Below are 25,045 nucleotides of genomic sequence, written 5' to 3' on the forward strand. Positions count from 1 at the left end.
AGTCTCGCTCTGTTGCCCAGGCTGGAGTACAGAGGCGTAATCTCAGCTCACTGCAACCTCTGCCTCCCAGGTTCAAGTGATTCTCCTGCCTCAGGCTTCCGAGTAGCTGGGATTACGGGCATGTGCCACCACACCCAGCTAATTTTTATATTTTTAGTAGAGATGAGGTTTCACCATGTTGGCCAGGCTGGTCTCGAACTCCAGACCTCTGGTGATCTGCCTGCCTCAGCCTCCCAAAGTGCTGGGATTATAGGCATGAACCACCGCACCCAACCGGAATATCCCAATCTTTAAGCAAAGAATTACAGTTGGTGAACCTGAAACCCGAGTTGGTTACACACATGAACATTTTGTTTTTATTGTTTGAGACGAAATCTCACTCCATCACCCAGGTTGGAGTGGAGTGGCATGATCTTGACTCACTACAATCTCTGCCTCCTAGGTTCACGCGATTCTTCTGCCTCAGCCTCTTGAGTAGCTGGGATTACATGTGTGTACCACCACGCCCGGCTAATTTTTATTTTATTTATTTTTTTATTTTTAGTAGAGACAGGGTTTCCCCTGTTGGCCAGGCTGATCTCGAACTCCTGACCTCAAGTGATCCATCTGCCTTGGCTTCCCAATGTGCCAGAATTAAAAGCATGAGCCACCATGCCTGGCTGACACATGAATATTTTGGAACAACATTTAAATAGTCATAGACATGTAAGAAGATAAGGAAATGGAGCAGAGCACTGGAGTAGTCCTATTGCCTCGACCAACATCCTGACCATGTAGTAGTTTACATGTAGTTTATTGTTAATATGTAAAGGTTTCAGACACATAAAATTTATACTCTCATCCTTGGTTCTTTCTAGCTTGATTTTTAGTTTTAGTATGGAAATAACCATTATAAGGGGGATAAAGTTGAAAGAAGCACAGGGTTTTTTTTTTGTTTTGTTTTGTTTTGTGGAATCTTTTCTTTCAAATAATCTTAAAAATACAGATGCCAATTTTCTTGTGATGTAGAATAGAAATGTGATGTGAGCTTTTAAAATGTCAGTTATCTGCCAAAGCATTCTCTTGACTTTCATCAGGAAAACATTCACTGCTCTCTCCTTGCCCCTTCCAAGAATTTGGCTGATGTGATGCTTCTTTGCTTACTGTGCCTACTGAGTAGGCCACCCCATCATCTGATACAGGGACACCTGATCTGTTCTCATGCTGGTCTGTCCCCTGCCTTAAACGTAACTCCAAGTCATATTCTCTCGTGGGATGCTCAAGCTTCCTGAAGCGAGTATGACAGGAATTGTTGTAAAAACCATTCGCTTCCATGGGCAAAATTAGATTCTGGTGGTCTCCAGTAAAAATGTATATAGTGTGTATAAAATCTCCAAAAATGACATAGTATTTAAATCTTAAGTTTTTTGGCATTTAAAAAATTACCACCACTCTTTAAGTTTCCTGTTCCACCTGATGGTGTCTTTTATGTGGCACAGGCTTTTTATCTTTTCTAAGAATCATGTTTAGTGAGCTATAATTTACATACAGTAAGTTTACGATTCTTAGGTAGACAGCTCTCTGCCTTTTGACAGACCTACTCAGTCACATAACCACCACTGCAATTAAGATACAGGAAGTTTCCATCACCTCAAAAAGTTCCCTCGACCCCCTTTGTAGATCCCCTCTCCATCCCCAGCCCCTGGCAGTCATCAACCTGATTTCTTTCCCTATAGTTTTCCCTTTACCAGGATATTATTTAGATGAACCCAAAAAGTATGCAACATTTTGTATGTGGCTTCTCCCACTTAGCGTAATGCTTTTGACATTCATCCATGTTGTTGCATGTATTGTTATTTCAGTTGTATGGATGTACCACAGTTTGATGATCCATTTATCAAATGGCAGGCATTTGAGTTGCTCTCAGTTTTCTTAAGTTATAAGAAACTACAAAATTGTTTTTTCCAAGTAGCTGTACTATTTTGCATTCCCACCAGCACTGTATGAGAATTCTAATTGCTCTGTATTTTCACCAGCATTTAGTTTAAAAAACTTTACTCATGGTAATGGTTACATAGTGGTATTTAATTGTGGTATTAGTTTGCATATTCTTAATGACTGTCTCTTTTTTGGAGATGCATCTGCTCAACTGTTTTGCTCATTTAAAAAAAAAGTAAGTTTTTTTTTCTTATTGTGGAATTTTAAGAGTTCTTTACCCTAGATATGTCTTTTATCAGATGTGTTTTCTAAATGTTTTTTCCTAGTCTGTGGCTCATCTTTATTTCCTTAATACTGTCTTTTAAAGACCATGTATTTCAAATTCATTTGGGGATATCCAACTTATGATTTTTTTCTTTGTGGTAATGTTGTAGGCAGAATAATGGCCCTAAAAGATGTCTATGTCTTAATTCCTGGAACCTGTTGAATATGTTATGTTACATGGCAAAAGGGAATTAGAGTTACAGATAAATTAAGGTTGCTAGTCATCTGATCTTAAGGCAGGGAGATTGTCCTGGAGTTTCTAGGTGGACCCAATGTAATTACAGGGATCCTTAAAGTGGAAAGGGAGAGAGAAGCAGTTAGAGTCAGAGAAGGTGATGTGACAATGGAAGCAGGAAGCAGGTGAGGTGACGCACTGGCAGAAAGACTCACCTGCCACTGCTGCCTCTGGAGATGGAGGAAGGGCCCATGACCCCTGGTTGTGGGCAGCTTCTGACTGCTGGTAGTGCAAGGAGACAGCCTTTTCTGGGGCATCCAGAAAGGAGTGCCCCCTTGCCAATGTCATGATCTTAGCCCAGTGGGCCCATTTTGGTATTCTGGCCTCCAGAAGATAATAAATTTGTATTGTTCAAGGCATAGAGTTTGTGAAAATTTATTATAGCAGCAATGCAAAACTGGTAAGAATAGTTTGTGTTTGTTGTGTCCTAAGAAATCTTTGTCTAAGAAATACAAAGATTTTCTCTTATTGTTAAAATTATTTTATTTTTTTGAGACAGGGTCTTGCTCTGTTGCCCCAGCTGGAATGCAGTGGCACGATCATGGCTCACTGTAACCTCTACCTCCTGGGCTCAAGTTATCCTTCCGCCTCAGCCTCCTGAGGTAGCTGGGTACACGAGAACATGCCACCACACCTGGCTGATTTTTTAATTTTTTGTAGAGACAGGGTTTCGCCATGTTGCGCAAGCTAGTCTTGAACTCCTGGGCTCAAGTGATCAGCCCACTTTGGCCTCCCAAAGTGCTGGGATTACAGGCAGGAGCCACCATGCCTGGCTTTATTTTTTTAAATGCAGAGGTTTTATAGCTCTAGGTTTTAGTTAGGTGTGTGATCCAGTTTGAGTTAATTTTCACATATTATACAAGAAAAGAGTGTAGTTTCTGTTATTTTGCTATCTCTTTTTGCATTGTCCATTTCTAGCACCATTTGTTGAAGAGGGTTTTTCTCATTGACTTACCTTGGCACCTTTGTTGACATTACATGACTATATGTGTGTGGGTCTGTTTCTGGACTCTGTTCCATTCCATTGTTCTGTATGTCTACACTTGTACAAATACCACTGCTTGATTATTATGGCTTTATAGTAAGTCTTGAAATCCCATCATGTGACCTCTGACTCCTTCAGCATTTTTCTACTTTTTCAAAATTATTTTGGTGATTTTTTGTTCCTTTACTTTTCCACATACACTTTAGAATCAGCCTGTCAAATTTGGCAAAAAATTTGCTGAGATTTTAATTAGGACTACATTGACTCTAATGTAAATCAATTTGGGGAGAATTGCTGTGTTCGTTTATTTGCATTGCTATAAAGAAATACCTGAGGCCAGGTAATTTGTAAAGAAAAGAGGCTAATTTTGGCTTATGGCTGTGTAGGAAGTATGGTGCTGGCATCTGCCTCTAGTGAGGGCATCGGGAAGCTTATAATCCTAGTGGAAGGCAAAGTGGAGCTAGCTTGTCACATGGTGAGAGAGGGAGCAAAAGAGATGCAGATGCTTTTAAACAACCAACTCTTGCATGAACTAACAGTAAGAACTCACTAATTACCATGGCACTGAGCCATTCATAAAGGATCTGCCCCCATCACCCAGACACCTCACACCAGGCCCCACCTCAAACATTGGGCATCACATTTCAACATGAGATTTGGAGGGGACATACGTCCAAACCATATAATTGTCATCTTAATTGTCACATCTAATCCATGAATGTGGTTTATGTTTCTATTTTGAGTTTTCTGTTGCTAGTACATACAAATACAGCTGATTTTAGTATAGTGACCTTGTGTCCTACAATCTTGATAAACCTGCTTTTCATGGTAGTAGTTGTATTGTGGATTCTGTAGACTTTTCTATGTAAACTATCATGCCATCTGTGCATAAAGACAACTTTATCTCTCCCTTTCAGTCTGTATCCTTCTGTTTCCTCTTCTTGCCTTGTTTTCTTGTCTAAGACTTCCAGTACAATCATGTATAGAAGTGGTGAGAGGGACATCCTTGGCTTGTTCCTTTTTTTTTTTTTTCTCCTGAGAAAGAGTTTCGCTCTTGTTGCCAGGCTGGAGTACAATGGCGCGATCTCGGGTCACCACAACCTCCGCCTCCCAGGTTGAAGCAATTCTCCTGTGAGTAGCTGGGATTACAGGTATGCACCACCACAACCAGCTAATTTTTGTATTTTTAGTAGAGATGAGGTTTCACCATGTTGGTCAGGCTGGTCTTGAACTCCCAGCCTCAGGTGATCCGCCCGCCTCTGCCTCCCAAAGTGCTGGGATTACAGGCGTGACCCATTGCACCCAGCCGGCTTGTTTCTGATCTTAGGGGGATGTTATCAGTCTTTCATCATTACGTGTATGGTTTGCTGTAGGGGTTTTGTTTGTTTTTTTGAGATGGAGTCTTGCTCTGTCGCCCAGGCTGGAGGGCAATGGTGTGATTGCGCTCACTGCATCCTCTGCCTCCCAGGTTCAGGCGATTTGTGTGCCTCAGCTTCCTGAGTACCTGGGACTACAGGTGCCCACCACCATGCCCAGCTAATTTTTATATTTTTAGTAGATATGGCATTTCACCATGTTGGCCAGGCTGGTCTTGAACTTCTGACCTCAGGTAATCTGCCTGCCTTGGTCTCCCAAAGTACTGGAATTACAGGCTTGAGCCACTGAGTCTGGCCTTGCTATAGGGTTTTTGCAGATGCCCTTTATCGGGTTGAGAAGTTCTTTTCTACTTCTTGTTTGCATATATGTATGTGTGTATATATATGTATTTTTTAAAATCATGAATGGATGCTTTTTTTGCCCCAAACCAAAAATGGTCAATAATGAATGGATGCTTAATTTGCCAAATGCTTTTTCTGCATCTACTGAGGTGATCATAATGGTTTTTCTATTTTGATCTGTTGATAAGGTAAATTACATTGATAGATTATTTTTCAAATGTTGAACCAAAGCTGCATTTGTGAGATAAACCATAATTCATCATGTATTATGTGTTAATGGTTTCATATATTGCTCAGTTTGGTATATTAGTATTTTATTAAGAATTTTTGCAAATTCTTACCTGTCTGTGAGGGATATTTGTAATTTTTTTAAATAATGAGTTGTCTAATTTTGGTGTCAAGGTAATGTATTCTGGTCTTTGAATGGGGAGGTGTTCTAGTCTCTGGAAGAGCTTGTGTAGAATTAGTATTAATTAGTTGATTAATTTTTTTTTAGACAAGGTCTTACTCTCTTGCCCAGGCTGAATTGCAGTGGCATGATCATGCTTCACTGCAGCCTCAACCTCTTGGGCTCAAGCAGTCCTCCCGCCTCAGGCTCCCAGGTAACTGGGACTACAGATGCCCACCATCTGTAGTGGGCAGATGCACTACCATGCCCAGCTAATTATTTTTTGTAGAGACGGGGGTCTCACTATGTTGCCCAGGCTGGTCTTGAACCTTTGGGCTCAAGCGATCCTCCCAAAGTGCTGGAATTACAGGTGTGAACCACTCTGCCTGGCCTGTTAATTCTTTATTCAGTGGTAGGATTCACCAGTGAAGCCACTTGTCTCTGGAATTTTGTTTTGTTGTGGTAAGATTTTAAGTATAAACACATTTCTATTAGATATAGGGCTGCCTAGGTTATTCTTGAGTGGATTTCACTAATTTGTGTCCTTCAAGGGATTTGCTCATATCCTCTGCATTTTTTAATTTATTGATATAATGTTCTTATTATCATCTTATCCTTTTAAGTTCTGTAGAGTCTGTGTTGTATCTCCTCTTTAATTACTGATATTGTAATTCTTGTCTTTTTTATCGTTGCAAAGAACCTACTTTTAGTTTCATTGATTTTGCTCTGTTTTTGAATTTTGTTCATGTCTTTGTTATTTGCCTCCTCTTTATTTCCGGTTTAATTTGCTCTTTTTCTAATGTTTAAGATGGAAGCTTAGACAAACAGTAGTGTGTTTCCATTTCCCAGTCCAACCTTTATTCTATAGCTCTCATTCGTTTCACTTGTACGTATATTGTAACCCAGAATATATTATCTGTGCTTTACACAGTCTATTTTAAAAATATATGTCTCCACATACTTAACATTTATGACCCTCATTCCCTTTTGTAGATCTAGGTTTCTCTCTCTGTTATTTTCCTTCTGCCTAAAGAACATCCTTGAAGATCTTTCTGTAGTGCAGATTTGCTTATGACGAATTCTGTCAGTGTTGCTGAAAGTTGAATTCTTAAGTTGACAGTTTCAGCATTTTAGGGATGTCATTCTACTGCCTTCTGTATTTTTTTCCTTAGAAGAAGTTAGTGGTGGTTCTTTGTTCCACTTTATGCGATGTGCATTTTATTCTCTGGCTGCTTTTAAGATTTTCTCCTTATCACTGTTTTCAGCAGTTTGATTATAATGTGCTTTGAAGTAGTTTTTTCTTTTTTATCACATTTGGGATTTATTAAGCTTTTTGGATCTGTGAGTTATAGTTTTCATCCAATCTAGAAATAATTTGGCCAACATTTCTTTAAATATTTTTTCTGTGATCCTTTTCTGGCACTCTAGTTCATATATATATCATATATGTCTTACATATAGATTACTTCTGCATGTAAATTATACCTCCATTGGGTCACAAGGCTTTGTTCGCTTTTCTTTCTGTGCCTCATTTTGGATAATTTCTTTTTCTGCAATGTCTCATTTGCTGTTAAGCACATCCAGTGAATTTTTCATTTCAGATACTGTATTTTCTAGCTGTTGACATTCCATTTGGTGCTTTCCCCCTAACCATCCATTTCTTGCTTCATTATGTTCATGTTTTCCTCTAAGTCTCAGCATCTCTATACAATAGCTGTCATTGTGTCTTTGTCTGCAGCCCTGCATCCCAGAGTCCTGCCTGCTCCCTGTGCCCATGTCTGTCCTGCTCCTGCCTCCTGCCTCCACTCGCACTCACTCACTCTTCTCTACCGGTCTGTCTCTGTCTCTTCTCTTTCAACAGTCTGATTTGAGATAGATCAGAGCCTTTTAAGTTTAAAGTTTGCATAGGATGTAACTTCCAGTGTGCTGTAAATATTGACATTTAAAAATGAAAATAGAGCCAGGCGCGGTGGCTCAAGCCTGTAATCCGAGCACTTTGGGAGGCCAAGACGGGCAGATCACGAGGTCAGGAGATCGAGACCATCCTGGCTAACATGGTGAAACCCCGTCTCTACTAAAAAAATACAAAAAACTAGCCGGGTGAGGTGGCGGGCGTCTGTAGTCCCAGCTACTTGGGAGGCTGAGGCAGGAGAATGGCGTAAACCCGGGAGGTGGAGCTTGCAGTGAGCTGAGATTCGGCCACTGCACTTCAGCCTGGGCGACAGAGCGAGACTCCATCTCAAAAAAATAAATAAATAAAAAATAAAAATAAAAATGAAAATATTGTATTACTCTTTGAAATGTTTCCAGTATAGAATCTAAATACCACAGATACGCCCACCACCACAGATATGCCCATCATCACCCTTTTTTTTTTTTTTTTTTTTTTTGATGTGTATAAGCTCAACGTCACTGACTGGAAAACCTTTGCTACTTTTTCTCCTAGCGCTCATGTTTTCATTCCACTTGTTCCCTCGAATTGCACCATAATGTAAACATTTTTATGCTTATAAGTATTTTATTTGTGATTTTTTTATACTCTTCTGTAACTAGATATACAGGTAGATAGATAGATTGAGCTTTTTTTATTATTATTTTTGAGACAGAGTCTTGCTCTATAGCCCAGGCTGGAGTGCAGTGATGTAATCTCAGCTCACTGCAACTTCTGCCTCCCGGGTTCAAGTAATTCTCCTGCCTCAGCCTCCTGAGTAGCTGGGAGTACAGGTACCCGCCACTATGCCTGGCTAATTTTTGTATTCTTAGTATAGACGGGTTTCACCATGTTGGCCAGGCTGGTCTCGAGCTCTTGACCTTGTGATCCATGGGCCTCAGTCTCCTGAAGTGCTGGGATTATAGGCGTGAGCCACCGCGCACGGCCCAGAACTCACTATTTGAAAAGTTCCTGTAACTAAGACTCTTAAGTGTTAAATATTTGCTTTTGAACGATTGTTGCAGTTGTTATTTGTACAGGCTCCTGCTTCTGGTTTTTCTTCCGTTGTCCTGGCTGCCTATCCTTTGCCTCATCTCCCAGCCCCTCGAAGTGAGGGAGCCTCAAGGCTTCATCCTGTCTTTGGACCTGTATAGTCAGTTCCCTGGTGTCCTGGCTATCTTGTGACAGAATGCTTTTATACCCCGAATGGCTCCCAAGCTGCCCTCTCTGTCCAACCTCTCCCAGCACTCAAGAATGATCTGTCAGCTGCCCACTCAACGCCTCCACTGGGATGCCAACTTGAAATCTCAAGTTAATGTGTCTGATTTGAACTTCACACAGTTGTGCCCTCTACATCCTTTTATCTTCATGGTAGCAACTCTGCCTTTTCCATTGCAAGGTCAAAGATCTTCTTTGACTCCTTCTCTCCTCCCCTCATGCCTAATCTGTCAGCAAATTCTGGTGTTGCTGCCTTCAAAATCTGTCCACTTCACCTGCTCCCACCCTGATGCTAACCATTACCATCTCTCACCTGGATGATGACAACAGATACGCACAACTGGGCTCCTGCTCTGTGATCCGTTTATATGCTCCTGGCCCTCCCCTACTGACACCCCTTTCATGGCCCCATCTCACTCTAAATCAGAGCCAGCTACCTGCAGGGGTCTGCAGGGCCCAACACCCTTTGCATCTGCTCCCTCTTTGGGCTCAGATCCTCTTCCCCCACCTCACTCTCTGACTACACTGGCTTCTGCAGGGTTCACGGAACATACTAGGCCTCTTACCGTACCCACCCTGTTTCATCTACGAGGAGTGTCCTTCACCCCAGTACTCTCCTTCTTCAAGTCATCATTTTCTCTGACCTCCCTGCTTAAAATTGCAGCCTCTCCCCACTTTCTACTCCTTCTGTTATGTAATTTATGTATTTTCTCTCCCTTCCACTAGAATATACGCTTCATAAGGGCAGGAATTATCTCTTATTGATGTGTCTCCAGGGCATAGAACTGTGTGTGGCACATGGTGGGCACTCATCAACTGTTAGTGTAATGAATAATGAATTTAAGCAAATTCTGATGATAATTAAACATAAAATAACATTTCACCTGCAGTGTATCTCTGAAAATGATGATGGGGTTACTATTAGCATTTTCCCTGATTAAATTGATGCATTGGTAAATGAACATTATTTTATGCTAGAAACAAAGGTCCAATACCAGATTTCTTCCATTATTTTGTCTTTATAGATATAAACACTCAGGACTTCTTGTTCATATAAATAAGTAGATGGGGATGGAAGTTGTCATGTTATGGCTGTGCCATTTTGTCTTTGGACTTCCAAGTTAAAGGCCAAAGATCATAAAGTTGTTGGTGTTTTTTTTGAGACAGGGTCTCACTCTGTTGCCCAGGCTAGAGTGAAGTGGTGTGGTCGTGGCTCACTGCAGCCTCAAATTTCCAGGCTCAAGCAATCCTCTCACCTCAGCTTCCCAAGTAGCTGGGACTACAGGTGCATACCACCACACCCGGCTAATTTTTCTTTTTTTTGTGGAGATGGGGTTTAGCCATGTTGCTCAGGCTGGTCTCGAACTCTTAAGCTCAAGCAAGCCACCTGCCTTGGCCTCCCAAAGTGCTGGGATTACAGGCTTGAGCCACCACGCCCGGCCAACAGCAGTGTTATTAATTTCAGCATACTAATATGTATACCAGTGTAGTGTTTTAAAAATCTTATTACATTCTTCCTATTTTCACCCAAAACTTGGAGCTCCAGATTCAGCACATTCAGTTTATCAAAACGATCTGCCATATACATTAATTGTCAAACTAGTCAGCGAAATCAGACTCTTTCCCTCAGACGAAAGTCTTACTTCATTTTCGTTCTAACAACATGCCTCTGACAGCCATCTCACTCTGAGCTCCTCTTCCTAGTTAGATGGGTGAGGCGTGGAGCCGGTGCCCTGGGTAGAGGAAGGCACCATGGCTGTTGTTTCTTGGCATCCTCCTTGCTTGGCTCTCAAAGGGGCGATGCCTGCTTTTACAGTGGTTTAGGGTTTGAAGTTACTAAATGAAGTTTTCATCATCCATGCCATCAGACTCCACAATGTGTGAACCCAAGACACTTCAGCATGAACCAGGACATACTATTTATAATACCATGCTTTGTCCTTTACAGAAATGAGTATAGGCCAGGCGTGGTGGCTCATGCCTATAATCCCAACACTCTGGGGAGGCCAAGATGGGCAGATCACTTGTGGTCAGGAGTTTGAGACCAGCCTGGGCAGCATGGTGAGACCCCATCTCTACAAAAAGTTAGCTGGGCGTGATGGTGCACACCTGTAGTCCCAGCTACTTGGTTGGTTGAGGTGGGAGGATCACCTGAGTCCTGGAGTTCGAGGCTGCAGTGAGCTGTGCACCCCAGCCTGAGCAGTGGAATGAGACACTGTCTCAGAAATAATTTTTAAAAAGGAAGAAATGGGTATAGATAGGGAAAAGCAAATGGAGACGCAGACCCTACCTTAATGCGTCGCTTTGAGGTGGCTTTACCGTTATTAGTGTGTCATGGGGACTTTTGCCCCTGGGAATGTCCACTCCTCGAGGCAGTTCATTCTAGTACAAGGAGAGATGGGAGGTAGGCGTTTTTGCAGGGAGGAAGAAGGTTGTAAAAGAGGAGGTGGGATGGAGAGCTGGCATGACTCCTTGGCCTCAAGGGTGTTGTCCACAGATTTGTTACCAGACAGAGCATATGTGGATGTTGGCCATCTAGAATCTAGAAGTGGATTCTGTCACAGTGATTTGTGCCGACATACCCCTTCAAACAGTTTGTTTTCCCAGGGCTCCCAGTAGTGTTGAAGACACTGGAGTATGGTTCCTCAAAGGTAGTGGGGAGTGGGCTCTAAAGCACAAGGAAAGAGGAGGATAATTCCTCTGATTTTAACAGTGGGGCAGGGGCCAGGCTGGCTGATTGAGAGCTGAGTGCCAGGAACTTCCCTCAGTTGCATTCCATTATTGTATTTTAAAACCTAGTTGTCTGAGAAGTACAATGTTTTCAGCCCCAGCAGCCGTGGACAATAGTAACATATATTTGGCCCGTCCTGGACTTGTATACTGTGCTCTGGGCCACGGTGCACGTGTAGTTACAGACATACTCAGTGAGTCCTCTACCTGCCAGCTCTGGAAGTAAGCAGGCCTTCCCTGAACCGTCTCCACCTTGGGCCAGGCACTCCCAGAGCCAGGTGCAGAAGGTGAATCAGAACTCTTAAGCTGGGGACATCATGAAGGAAACCTTGTAAATAAGAGATGCTCTTGGGTTTCATCACAGTCCAGTCTGCTCCCAAGCTGCTTTTTAAGTTGGACTGTGGAATTTCTGGGCAAATTCAATAATAAATAAGCAACTTTTGATCAGGTCTCAAAGCTGTGCAACTTCAGAGAGGGAAAAAGAAGTACTAATGCAGAAGCAGATCATTTTCCGGAGAGAGATTTGTTTCATGAAAGAGAAAAAAATAGAACAGTTTGTTCTCACTTCTTAATGAGTTAAGAGAAGATATAATCCTAATAATTATTAAGTAAGAACTCGACTGGAGCAGAGGGAATAAGGTAAAGTGATAATCATTTTAGACCAAATAACATATTTGAAAGTGGCAGGCAATAGAGTTGAAACTCTGTAATCCATGAAATGAAAAGCTAACTAGAGAAAAAACATAGCATGGCAGGATGGAATGGCCAGAGCACAGCCATGTCCAAGGTGTCTCGCATGGGTAGTAATCATTCCTAAGGAAAAGAAAAAGGACAGCACAGTGCAGCAGCAGCGTCCAGAAGCTGTGGTAACAGGCCACAGAGCGGACTGCGTGGTTTGTAACGTTAAGCTTGACGTTGGATTTCTGTGTCGTGCCACAGTGGTCAATATCAGAATACGTGTAAGACACCAACATCCACACATGCTTTGACGAACAAGGATATATACTCTTGAGTATTTTATACCTAAGATGCCACTTATTTGAAAAGTTCTTATATCTGGCGTTAAAAATTTCCCCAAACAAGTGTCTTTGCCAAAGACTTTATACTGCCAGTCACAAATCCAAGTGTGTTTATAAAACTTAGAAATACACATCTCAAAGAAGTGGAGGAAGGCTAGAATAATAAATGCCATTGGGATGAGTAAGCAACCAGTTAGGAAAAAAAATACGACCTTAGTCTGTAATCAGTTGATGAATGAATGAGCTGATTACATGTAATCTAGGAAACCATTAAATTACTAAAAGAAAATATAAGAGGGTATTGATATAATCTTCGTTGGGAAAAGCCTTTTTTAAGCATGACACCAAAGACAGAAACCCTAAAGAAAGATTAGCTTCTTAAAAATGGAAAACTAGTGTTCAGAAACTACAAAATCAAAATGCAAACAGCAGCCTAAGAAAAATTGCTTGTAACATATAAAAAGCAAAGGCTAATTTTCTTAAGAGATTTTTATATTAATAATTAAAAGATGAATACCTCAGTAATAAAAGGAGAGTTTCAGAACATTGATCATTCAGTTCTTAAAAGAAAAAACATAAATGACCAGTAATAATATAAATTTTAGCCTCACTGGTATTCATCAGAGAATGTAAAATAAAAGAGAACCTAGTATTTCTCTTCTATCAGATTGGCAAAGAAAAAAAATGTCAGGGTCCAGGTAATGCCAGTTTTAACTGATAGATGACATAAATGTTGATACAGTCTCAACTCTTAAGGAATGGAATTTTTTTTTATGTTGATTTGTTTGAGGCTAACAACTTGCTGTTATTCATTCATTTCATATAAAAAATTAAGAAAAGTGGTAAGATTTAATATTGCTGGTTTGTTCATGATAAATATTTTAGGAGAAGTTGAATTTTAACTTTAAAATGGTGCTAATTCTGTCAAATTTGGAAATCAAGAATAATTTAATTTCTAGTGGCTTTTCAAGCTCATTCATGCTGGAGTGCCCTCTGCTGGCACCAGCAGCCATTTAGTGACCTCTGGCTGGGTACCATATGAGTACCCTGTGGGGTCTACAGGGTATGGGGGGCAGGATAAAGAGGGAGTGGGGGTACACAGCATATGGATGGCAATGTCAGTGATGCTCAGACCCTGGGCATCCTCCTTTGTGCCTATTAGCCCGCATTTCCAGAAGGTCTGCTCTGTTCTGAAGGCTGTGCCAAGCAATCACTGAGGCAGTGATTCTGGCAGGTTCACTGCTGTGTCCCCAAGGCCTAGAACCATGCCCAGCAGAGGGTGGTTGCTCAGTAAGGGTTTGTTGGTCACTGTTAGTCTTGTGTCCTCCAATTGACATTCTCTTGGGGAGACCAGCAGTAAGCAGATAAAGAATTCACTTAAGGCACGAGATGTGTTCAGAGGGTTGTAGGTTCCAGGAAGATGGTAGGATGCAAGGAGGCAAGGCAGATGGCCCCAGAAGGATGTCCCTTCCCTTCCCTGAGGGTGTGCTTGGCCCCATGAGAAGACAGCAGGCATGTGACAGCATGGAGCCCATTTCTGTTCAGGCGGGGGCATGACTTCCACCAGTGTGTGTGCATTTGGTAATGGAACCGAGGAACTCCGCAGGCCTGTTTTTAAACTCCTGATTCTCTGTATTTGCCATATCCTAACAGAGTGTTTGCTTTTTGTTTCCTTTTTTTTTTAATTTAAAGGATTTTTTTGTTTTGTTTTGTGTTTTTTGATAGATGAGGGTTACTACCAGGGTGGAAAATTTCAGTTTGAAACTGAAGTTCCCGATGCGTACAACATGGTGGTGAGTAGCCTGCGTTGAGCCTGTTGTTTTACTTCTCGGGCGGGGCTGCCTGTGGCTGTGGCCCGCCACTGGCACAGGGCCCTAGCACTCCTCTCTGCGTGTGTCCATGTGTGACTGAGTACTCACTTCAGTATTTTTGTGATGAATGTCACTCATCAGCAGTATTTAGAGTGTTAGTAGAGAATTTGTTTATTCAACAAATACTTATGAGTACTGTGTGCCAGGCAGCCTGCCTGTGTATTTTCTATAACTCTTATCTGTTACAGTCTGGCACTGAAGAAAAAAAGCATTGTAGTTTTGTTCATGGTATGACACCAAAATTCCAGAAGTCTATAAAATGTGTATTTTAGAATTTCAGAGAACGGTGACTTGTAGTTTAAACTATAAGTAATTTATACCTATAGTTTCATGTTAATCCCTCAAAGATCCTTTTAGGTGATGATTATACCAAATACCATTACATTATGTCTTTGCTTTGGTGGAACTTGCAGACCAATTAGGAGAGATAAAGTGTAGAAAGTTGATAAAGTGATAAAAATGGTAAGTAGAGGACAGTAGAGATACTGATCAATGATAGGAAACTAGTTTTTGAGAATTCAGAGAAGGGAAAGTAATGATCACTTTGGAAGGTGGTCAGGGCTAGTTAAGCTTTTAGGGGGAAATCCAACTGGAGTCACCCTGATGTGGCCCAGAACCAGGGGAGGGTGTTGTAGGTGACATGGAAACGTGGTGAACTGTGGTGACAGGTGTGGACATGAGAACTTGCAACCTGCAGAAGGCGGATGGGCCAGGTCAACTCGAGTGAAGAATTGGAGTTGGGGAAGAATAGAGGAAAAAATGAGAAAATTCAGAAGTGTGGGTTTGGTTGGGCATTTTCGATTTGGCAGTGACAAACCACTGGAGATTCTGAATAATTCCACACCCCTGAGTTGGGGTATTAGAGGAGGTGTGGCTGCACCTCAGAGACGGGTGTGATGTGTCTAGGCCCAAACTGCCAGGAGTTGGCGTACGGGCAGTTCAGTGTGCTTGTTTTATTGGCGTGCATCGTGGATATGTTTTCCTCCTCACGTGTTCTAACTAACCCTCTTGGCCCATCCAGTAGGAAAGCACAAGCTGATGGTGCTGCCAGAGAAAAGGAAGCCTCACTCCCATCATGAGGATGTGGGCATTTGGGACACTGTGCCTGTGACTTCGCTTGTGGGAAGTGTGCTCCCACTGCCTGACGAGTGGAGTTGCTCTGACCCCAGCCACAGGGCTCCATTCAGTGGCTGCAACACTTGTTTGAGAAGCCAAACCTTCATCTATGGAAACTGACTTTTTACCAGACTACTCCATTTAGGGTTCTTTTTGAAATGTAGTTTTTGGGGATGGGGAAGAGTAGGCAGTCCAAGTAATTTTTTAATTTGTAGACAAAGATGGGAAAATACACATTTCCAGTCTTTGTCCATCCACCACCTGCTGAGACTTTCCATTCTTCCCAAACCACACTGAGAAACCTGGTGACGGAGACTGCACCGTGTCCAGTGCGAGGTGGTTTCAGAGGCTTGGTTTCAGTACAGATATTTAGAATTTGGGGACTCTTTGGTGGTTTCTGGAAACAAACAGGCATACAGTATCTAAAATTCTATATTTAGATTTGCCTCTAAATACTTATGACACACCGTTCTGGATGTCATAGCAGGGAGTTAAGTGTAAGCTGATAAACTTTCCAGATAAGTCATGAGGCATCAGAGAACCATCGTTTCAGGTATATCTGGCATCATCTAGTAGCAGAGCTCCTTGTTTTCACTATAGGAAGAAAGCAAACTAAGAGAAAATACCAGGTAAGGAATGGGCATGATTGAGAGCCTCTGTGTGCCAGGTGTCTTCACTCACTTTATTCCATTCTTCTGGTAGTTCTGTGGGTTGGTTGGTTGGTTGGTTGGTTTAGTTCGTTATCTGAGACGGATCTGGAGTGCAGTGGTGTGATCTCAGCTCACTGCAACCTTCACCTCCCGGGTTCAAGCAATTCTCCTCCTCCTGGGTTCGAGCAGTTCTCCTGCCCTAGCCTCCTGTCAGTGGATGATCTTAACATTTATATCTTTATACATTAGGAAGTTAGGGTTCTGAAAGCTAAAGTTAAAAATATTAGCTTTGCCAATGGAGACAGCTGAATTGTTGAAGTCACTTCATGTCCAGGGCTGCCCAGCTTTTAAGCATGTGCCCTTCCTACCACACCAGGTGGTGAGAAAATGTTTGTCATACTGTCTTGTCCCATTTGTGACTTCAAGAAATAGGAAGGAAAATGGAATAAAGAATGACTTGAAAGCCACTGAGCCTTGAAGACTTGTTTCCCTTATTAGTTTGAGACTGGCACAGAGGTTGAGGTGGAGGGTAAGGTTTTAATTTTCCCAGTAATTTTCCTGTCCTTCTCTCAGACCTGCTATTCCTCAGCCCTGCCCCACCTTCCTCACTACCAGTCCCCATGGGAAAACATCATCCTGTGCAACCTTTCTGAAGTTTGGTGTGCTGTGTTTGACCTTTAACTCTGTAATGATGATCTTACATTTTTCTGTTTCCACTGCTGTCTCTTTTGGAAGTTTCGTATATGATGGGCTGGTCAGATTTCATCAGGAATAAAACCCCATGTTCTCAAACCCAGAAGTACCGAGAGCAGCTGGTGACTCTGCATGAACCATGTTCCTACTCTGCTTCTGTAGGGTCCTTTCCTCTCCTCTCCCCACCCTTTCCTTCCTGTCCCACCAGCTTTTTTTTTTTTTTTTTATGAGGTGGAGTTTCGCTCTTGTCACCCAAGCTGGAGTGCAGTGGCATGATCCCGGCTCACTGCAACCTCCACCTCCTGGATTCAAGCGATTCTCCTGCCTCAGCCTCCCGAGTAGCTGGGATTACAGGTGCCCGCCACTACGCCCAGCTAATTTTTGTAGTTTTAGTAGAGATGGGGTTTCACCATGTTGGCTGGGTTGGTGTCGAACTCCTGACCTCAAGTGATCCACCAGCCTTGGCCTCCCATAGTGCTGGGATTATAGGCGTGAGCCACTGCACCCGGCCTCCTGTCCCTGTCTCATGTTTTCTTCCTGTCTGCCTCTCATTCAGGCAAGCGTAGGGCAACTTCCTTAGGGGCCAGCGTGTATCACTGGTGTCCCCATCAGGGACCCTCCAGAAGATCATTAGGGTGCAGTACTTGGTTGAACACAAAAGTAGTTGCATTTGCCATGTTTATAATGAATCATTGCTTACAGACTCTCCCGAGCATCTCTTTCCCACTGGGCTGTGAGCCCTGAGGGAGTGCCAGCCGTCTTGCCCATACTATTTCCAATGTGTAGCCTGTCATGCTAGGCAAAAAACACAGATTGTTCAGTGGTTGCCCCTCTCTCTGCCCCCCACAAACTTAACAGTGTAGAAAAGAGATGAAATAATTCAGCCAGCATAGGAAGATGACTTAGGCACGGGCATTCAGGACAGAGTGCGAGGGCACACTCTGAAGGCGCCGCGTGGGTCAGTGAGAGCGGACACAGTGGCGGCCAGTGCGGAGCCTAGGGGTGGGCTGGCGCTTCTCAGGCGCTTCTCTGCTTCACTGCCACGACTGACTTCACACAATTTCTGTACTTCATAAGGACTTTTTTCCTAAGAGTTATCGTTCCTGCAGTGAAGGTCTATTAAGACTGTGAATGTGGAAAACCTTTAATAAATTCGATCGTCATTTCAGAATAAATTTTTAAAAGAAAAATGTCTATTTGGAATCCCCCACCCCACCCAATATCCCAGCAGCTAAAATTCAAATTTTTTGTGTGTTTTTGTCCCTTTGCCTCTGAAGTTTAACTCCCAGCCTAAAGCTTGCCTTGTAATTTGTCAATTTAGAAACTGGCCAAACGGATGTAGAGACATTGAGTGAGCTCCTACATTGTGCCAGGCTCCATGTCAGACACTGGAGGGCCAAGGATGGGAACTTGGTGACCTTTTAAGAATTTCAGTCTCTGGGGAGACAGATGCTGACGTGATAATGAGGAGCCCGGGTGGTGATGTGGGCGATGGCTATTCCTCAGGCTGGTGGGGATGCCCAGAGGAGGAGCACATGACGTGGCCTGGGGATGCTTTGGAGGAGGAGAGAGCCTTAGCCCAGACCCTAGCTGGCCTGTGGTGTCACACAGCCCACAGGTGTGTCAGTCAGGACTGGTTGGAGGAAGCTATGTGCTGCAGCAGGAGAAAGGATTACTGCTCTTTGTTCTTGGCTCTGGTTTCCTCCTGGAAGTGAAGACACCACGTCTCCTCACATGTTTTTGGCCAAATCGGATAACATGACCATGGCCAGCCCAGAGGGACTGTCCTGCCGTGGACCCTGGAGGAGGAGAACCAGAGACACTTGTTGAATAGCAGTGATGACGACCACAAGTGACACCTGAACTCCCACTCACCTTTGTATGAAATTATCAGACTTTGTAGGGAATTGAGACAACACGGCCATGCAAAAATAGAATAATAATCACCCGTAATCTCTCCACCCAGAGATGATCACCATGATTCTCTAATGTCTGTTGCAGACAGTATAAATCCCACATACCAGTGGGGTGATGCTACACATAGTCTGGTAACTCGGGGCTTTCCCATCATAATATGATGGATGTACACATTCATGTCAGTCAATGCACGACTGCATCATCATTAGTAAGAGTACTTCCTTGTATGATGTGTCATTTAAACCAGTCCTTTATCACTGGTCACTGGCTGACCAACCTTTTGTAGTATAAAGCAGACTTTCTGTAAAGAGCTAAGCAATAAATATTTTAGGCTGTGTGGACCACATATGGTCTCTGTCCCATATTCTTTTTTGTTTTTTCAACAACCTTTTAGAAATGTGAAAACCAGTCTTTGACCATGTGAAAACAGTCCCAGCCTGGATTTGGTCTGTAGGCTGTGGTCTGCTGCCCCAGAATAAATAGGGCTGTGAGGTAAGTCTGGGGCATGCATCTTATGTCTGTCTGCCTCTTTCCTCTGGATCAGTTCCTAGACATGGCATTGTGGGTATTGAGTAATTGATGCTCCATTTTAAGGTTCTGGATAAATCCTATTAAATTACCTTCCAAAGAGGAATGTCAGTTGGCATCCTCACCATCAGTGTTTGAAAATTCCCTTTCCCTAAACACTTACCAAGGTAGAATGTTTGCCTTTTTTGTTGTTGTTGTTGCCATTTTGGGAGGAAATGGTATCTCATTTAATATCCGGTTGTCTTTTTTTTTTTTTGAGATAGAGTCTTGCTCTGTCCCCCAGGCTGGAGTCCAGTGGCACAGTCTCCGCTCACTGTAACCTCCGTCTCCCGGGTTCAAGCAATTGCATTTTCATTTCTTAAGTCGGATGCTGAATAGTATTTCCCACTAATTAGCTGTTTATATTTTTTATGAGCTGCTATTATGTCTTTTGCCAATGTTTCCATTGGGGATATTTGTTTTTCTTCTAGGTTTACTAGAGTCCTTACATGCAAAGTATGTGAAACTTTTTTCTTAGGTTTTTTAGCTATGCTATAAATTCTTTGTTTTGCATTTGCCATCTTTAGTTGTTGTTCTATACAAGTTTTGTTTTTTTGTTTCACTGCTTGAGTTTTGTGTGTTATGAAATGCTTAAAGCAGCCTTCAGACCCCAAGATGGTCATCTACATTTTCTTCTAGTCCTCCTATAATTCTCTTTTATGTTTAATTTTAATGCATCTGGAACACTGTGTTTTTCCAAATGGGTAGCCAGTGGCCCACCAAATAACCCAGTTCTCTATTGGTTTGAAAGGCCAGATTTGTCATACATTAGACTCCTGGCAGGGTGAGTGATGGTGGCCGTGCCAAGCACTGAGGGGAAATGTGGGAGGGCTGGACATTGTTTGTCTAGCTGTGGGCCACTGGGGTTGGGGGGAAGGGGCTGGGGGCCTAATTCAGTTTGGAAAGTATGTGTGTGAGAAGCCAGGTGCAGAGTTTTGCCCTCTGTTCTGGAACCACAGTTAAGAGGACCATTGACAAAAGTAGGTACCTGTGTTAACATCAAACTATGGAAGGTGTAAAGGGGACAGGAGGAAGGGCGAATACCCCCAAACCTTTGGGAGATGTGGTAGCACCAGGCTGGGTGGTCATGTGTGAGGGCCTCCACAGAAGGGGCACCTGCTTGGGAGGGAGAGTGAGTTTGCCAATTTTCTAGGTTCCTGCAAAAACAGAGTTGGTGACTCGGCCTAGCACTAGACTGCCACCATCCAGTGACCCAGGCGGGGGCACACAGCCCTGCCCCTCATAGCAGTCTGACCTTCCCTCTGCAGCCCAAATGCCTCAGTGGAAGGGAAAGATGCAGTTGCTCCTTTCTATTAAATGCATTCCCATTTATTTATAGAAAAGCACAATGTGAAATTTATTTAAACTCATTCTGAACCTAAATTCTTTGTCCTCAGACACATGGATTTGCACAGTCAGTTTAATCAGTTTTTTGGAATCTGCTGATTTTGTGGTATTTTGAAATTAGAAACAATGCTCATTAGAGTGTTGAAAAAGTATTTTTGGTTTATACAAATAAATAAAAAGATGAAACTATAAAAGTTTACTAGAAAGTTAAAGAGGATATTTGGATGGTGAAGTATTTTCTAAGTATGGCATCAAAGATAAAAATTTGATTACAAAAATAACCTCCTCAGAAAACATCATAAATAAAAATTAATAGCAAATGATACACGGGGCAAATGTTACCCATTTCACAAAGGGTTGATTCCTTTTTGAGATGACCTTTCTGATGAGATCCTGTGATTTGACACTTCTGCATGTTAACCAAGGGTACCTTGCTGTGGGAAGTCCTGGCGAAGAGGCCCTCTCCCTCACTGCAGGTTGTGGGGGTGGTGGGTGTCACGTCTTCTGAAGAACATGAGCAGTGTATCAGAAGCTAGGGTTTCTGACCAGCAGATCCTCTTGCTGGGCTTCATCCTGAGGAAACATTTCATCCAGGATGAACCCTGCATTGATAGAGCAGGGTTGGGAGAAGAGGAAGCTACCTGGGGGCCCAGAGGTAGGGAAGTGCTTGTTAAACTCGGGCAGGTGTACCCTGGAATGCAGGACACCATCTGAAACGATGGCAGAAATAGCTAAAACATATGTAGCACAGCTTTCTTCTATAAAGAAGAATGAGTATGCTGCATGCACACTATGTGTGTGGCCTAGAAAAGAGGCATAAAACACATGTACTTCAGGTGTCACATAATTTCTGGGTAGCATTTTGATAGAGTGTATATATTCTTACATAAAAAGCAAAAATGAAAGACAGCATAATTTATTATATATTTACATATTTCATTTCTGTTGTCCTTTTCTCTTGAGTATGGATTGCCTTTGTAACAGAGAAATCTGTTTGGTTTGGTTTGGTTTGGTTTTCTGGTTTGGAGGCAGGGTCTCGCTCTGTCACCCAGGCTGGAGTACAATGGTGCGATCATAGCTCACTGCAGCGTACAACTTCTGAGCTCAAGTGATTCTCCCACCTCGCCTCCTGAGTAGCTGGGACTATAAGCAGGAGCTACCATGCCCAGCTCTTTTTTTTTTTTTTTCCTGGAGAGACAGGGTCTTGCTATATTGCCCTGGCTGATATCAAACCCTTAGCCTCAAGCGATCCTCCCACCTCGACCTCCCAAAGTGCTGAGATTTTTTTCTCCTGGGCATCTATTGTTAATTATATTTTCTTCTCTTAGGTGGCCTCCCTAAGTGAGCCACAATGCCTGACCTAGAAAAATCTTAAAAGAACTTTATCCAAACATGCCAAGTCATAAATGATGTTGATATACTTTATCCCCACAAGTTCATTTTCATTATCTTTCTCTCCTTTAAATATTAAGTGGACTAGGGCGTTCATCTAGGAAAACGTATGTGACAGTAGCATCTTCAGAAAAATCCAGCAAAGGGAACAGGCTGTTCTTGCAAGGAGCAGTAACTTTAAGCCATAGTAACTTGTAGTGCAAAGGAATCTGGGGCTTCTGGTTGGATTTGGGCCCAGAGGATGCAGAACTATTCCCTAGAGTGCACTGTGGATACCTGCAGTCCCAAACCCAGGGGGTGTGGGAGGTGACAGAGGTCCAGTCACCAGCACTGTCAGCTGGCAGGACATTTGGGGCTTGTAGAGAGGTGCTCAGAAGCCCATGGGGTAGGCTTTGCTGCTGAGACTAGCCCTTGTGGACGCAGCCCATCAACACATGCCTTGTGGGTGAGGTGAGCCAGTATTCAAGGTTGAACACATGCTCAGCGAGTCAAACTACACGCTGAGTAAGCCATGAAACCAGCGTCTAGATAGGGTATGTGGTAAGGCTCTGGCCTGGATATGTGATTTGCAGAGACTGTCAGCGTGATCTCTCATTCTCTCTGTGTTGCAGCCTCCCAAAGTGAAATGCCTGACCAAGATCTGGCACCCCAACATCACAGAGACAGGGGAAATATGTCTGAGGTAAGTTTCTTGTCTTGTCTTTCTTCTACATTCGTGAGTGTCACGTGTGAGCGTTGGGCTTTTAAACATGTTGTCTCCTCTGACAGAGGATTTTGAGGCATGCCCAAGATTAGGATGAGCTTGAACTCAGCTGAAGTAGCTGCGGTTGCCTGCCTGCTCCCAAACCCTACCCTACCTTCTGCCTCCAGACCAGTGTCCTCTCATGCCCTCTGGGGGCCACAGCCCTACCAAGTTCTTAGTGCAGCCTCCTTGCTTGCCCAGGATGGACCCTTGGGGTCCCTTGCCTTGTTCCCCCCTATTTAAATGAGAGACCACATTCCCTCCATGTGGCTGATTTTAGCTAAGATGAGAAAATATGATTAATGATAGATACCCAGGAGAAAAAATGTAGATAGCAGGCTTAAGACAACCTTGGGCATTTGTATTTAAGCTGCCTTCTCTCTACCAAAATGGTCCTAATAGGTGTCAGGGCACTTAGGGCGGGCAGCCTCTCAGAGCTTCGTGTCCGCTGTGACTTGTGTCCCTGATCCCTGGCCTGGGCAGAACATCAGGGATCAGTGATTTCTCCTCCTAAGGCTGCTGGAAAAGATGTATGGGTGGATTGGTTGGTTTTTAAAGTAAGTTTCACGTTTGGGCTTTATTTATTTTTTTGCGCTTTGTCCCTTTCATCACTTAAAGGCAGCGAGATTGATTGCAGGGGCTTTGATATCAGACCACCTGGACCTGAGTCCAGCTTGCTGCCCCCGCCCCGCCACCCGGGGCAGCTGTGGGACTTTAGGCTAGGTATTTGACCCGTATGTGCCTCACACTTAGCCAGTTTGGAAAGTAGGCACAACGTGTTTTCTTAGCACATTTCTCCTACTTTTGACATGAAATACAATTAGTGGACTAAGTCAGTTCTCATGCTCAACCTCCGTATCTCTTTTCTTTCGTTCCTCTCTCCTTAGTAAATACTAATCACCTTTGAAAGGAAATGTGTAAGCTGTGGCTGCTGGAAATCTTACCTCAGGATGCCTTTCTCTTCACAAGTACAGTTAGTGCCCATTTGTCCATTTCATTTTTGTATATACTGCTCCCTTTCTTCAGTATCAGCCTCATTTTTCATAGATAGTTAAAAATACATTTTACCAGGCATGCCTTTTTAAAAAAGCATCTTCTCTTTGAAGTATCTGTCCTTTGCGTATTGAAATGTTAAAATTCCACCATCTTTGGTTGCAGGTTATAAATGTGTTTGGCCCAGGCCCCCATTGCCCCGCTTCCTCCTGTGATTGTGAGGACACCTGGCTCACTTTCTGGGGGGCCATACTCTACTTACCTGTCTTGCCCCTGCCTCAGTCAGAATTGGGTGCAGAATAGGAAGCTCTCTTGTCCTTTTTGCCATCTTCTGGGAAATCAGATGATTAGCAAAGCCTGATAAGGATAAACAGATGGTATCCTGATATAAAAGCCAGACGTCTTAAGGAAAAAGATTGTCAGATTTGACCACATAAAAATTAAAAACACAAAATAGAAGGAGAAATGATCAACTGGATTAAAATCCTTGGTATGTAAATAGTCCTTACTATTCATTAAAAAAAGATGGATACTTCCTCTGGAAAAATGTGACATTGGCTACAAACAGGTGATTCATAAAAGGAGAAATAGAAGTGGGCAGTAAATATCTAAGGGGATGTTCACTCTCATCGGTAACCAGAGAAAGGTGCAGAAAACCATGAGGTGTGGCTTACCACTTATCAGATTGGCAGGCACAAAGGTAGATACTTGGTAGTGGGGCGGGGAGTGTGTGATAGAGAGCGAGCAGGCTCTCTCATTGAAGGGTGTGTATATTTGCACACCTTTCATTGGTCCTTCAGCCATGTAGACTACCTTTAACTCGTATGTACCCTTGGACTTGTCAGCTACACTTCTAGGGATTTAATCTAAGGAAATAATGTGCCAGATTGATGTACAGGGACCACCTTGTTAGTGAAAACAGACAGTGTCCAGTGGCAGCTTTATGGTGTGTCCTGAATAAAGGGAAAGAAAAGCCCAGCCACACCTCTGGTTTGTGGTGACCACTGGACAGCAGCTAATCAGGCCCTTCCCACAGCAGGACTGATGGATGCCTGGTGCTCCACGGGCCTTTCATTTCTGGCACACAGGAGCACCGTCCTCTTTTAGAGAGATTTGTCCTGGCTCCACCTTGTTGTCCCAGCAGGGACACTTCCCCTGCTCTGACACAAGGTCAGAGGCTCCATGTCTGTGGGATTGGAGGGCCTAGGTCAAGAGCTCAGTCGAAGCTTCTCCTAGAGCCTAAGCTTCTATTACAGTTCCTGGGGTGTCCTCTGTCTCCTTGCTTAATGACAT

General features: G+C 43.1%; 1 protein-coding gene across 6 annotated transcripts in view; it reads left to right on the forward strand.

Moving 5' to 3' along the window:
* The window catches only part of UBE2F (ubiquitin conjugating enzyme E2 F (putative)), a 74,351-nt gene that overhangs the window by 35,712 nt on the left and 13,594 nt on the right, over positions 1 to 25,045 (forward strand). For all 6 annotated transcript variants that reach the window (XM_073020190.1, XM_073020189.1, XM_007966821.3 and 3 more), the window contains 2 exons: positions 14,190 to 14,257; positions 22,629 to 22,699. In XM_073020190.1, coding sequence (XP_072876291.1) covers positions 14,190 to 14,257; positions 22,629 to 22,699 — 139 coding nt within the window. The remainder of the gene's footprint in view (positions 1 to 14,189; positions 14,258 to 22,628; positions 22,700 to 25,045) is intronic.

The sequence above is a fragment of the Chlorocebus sabaeus genome, chromosome 10 (genome assembly GCF_047675955.1).
Source record: "Chlorocebus sabaeus isolate Y175 chromosome 10, mChlSab1.0.hap1, whole genome shotgun sequence".
Taxonomy (NCBI): domain Eukaryota; kingdom Metazoa; phylum Chordata; class Mammalia; order Primates; family Cercopithecidae; genus Chlorocebus; species Chlorocebus sabaeus.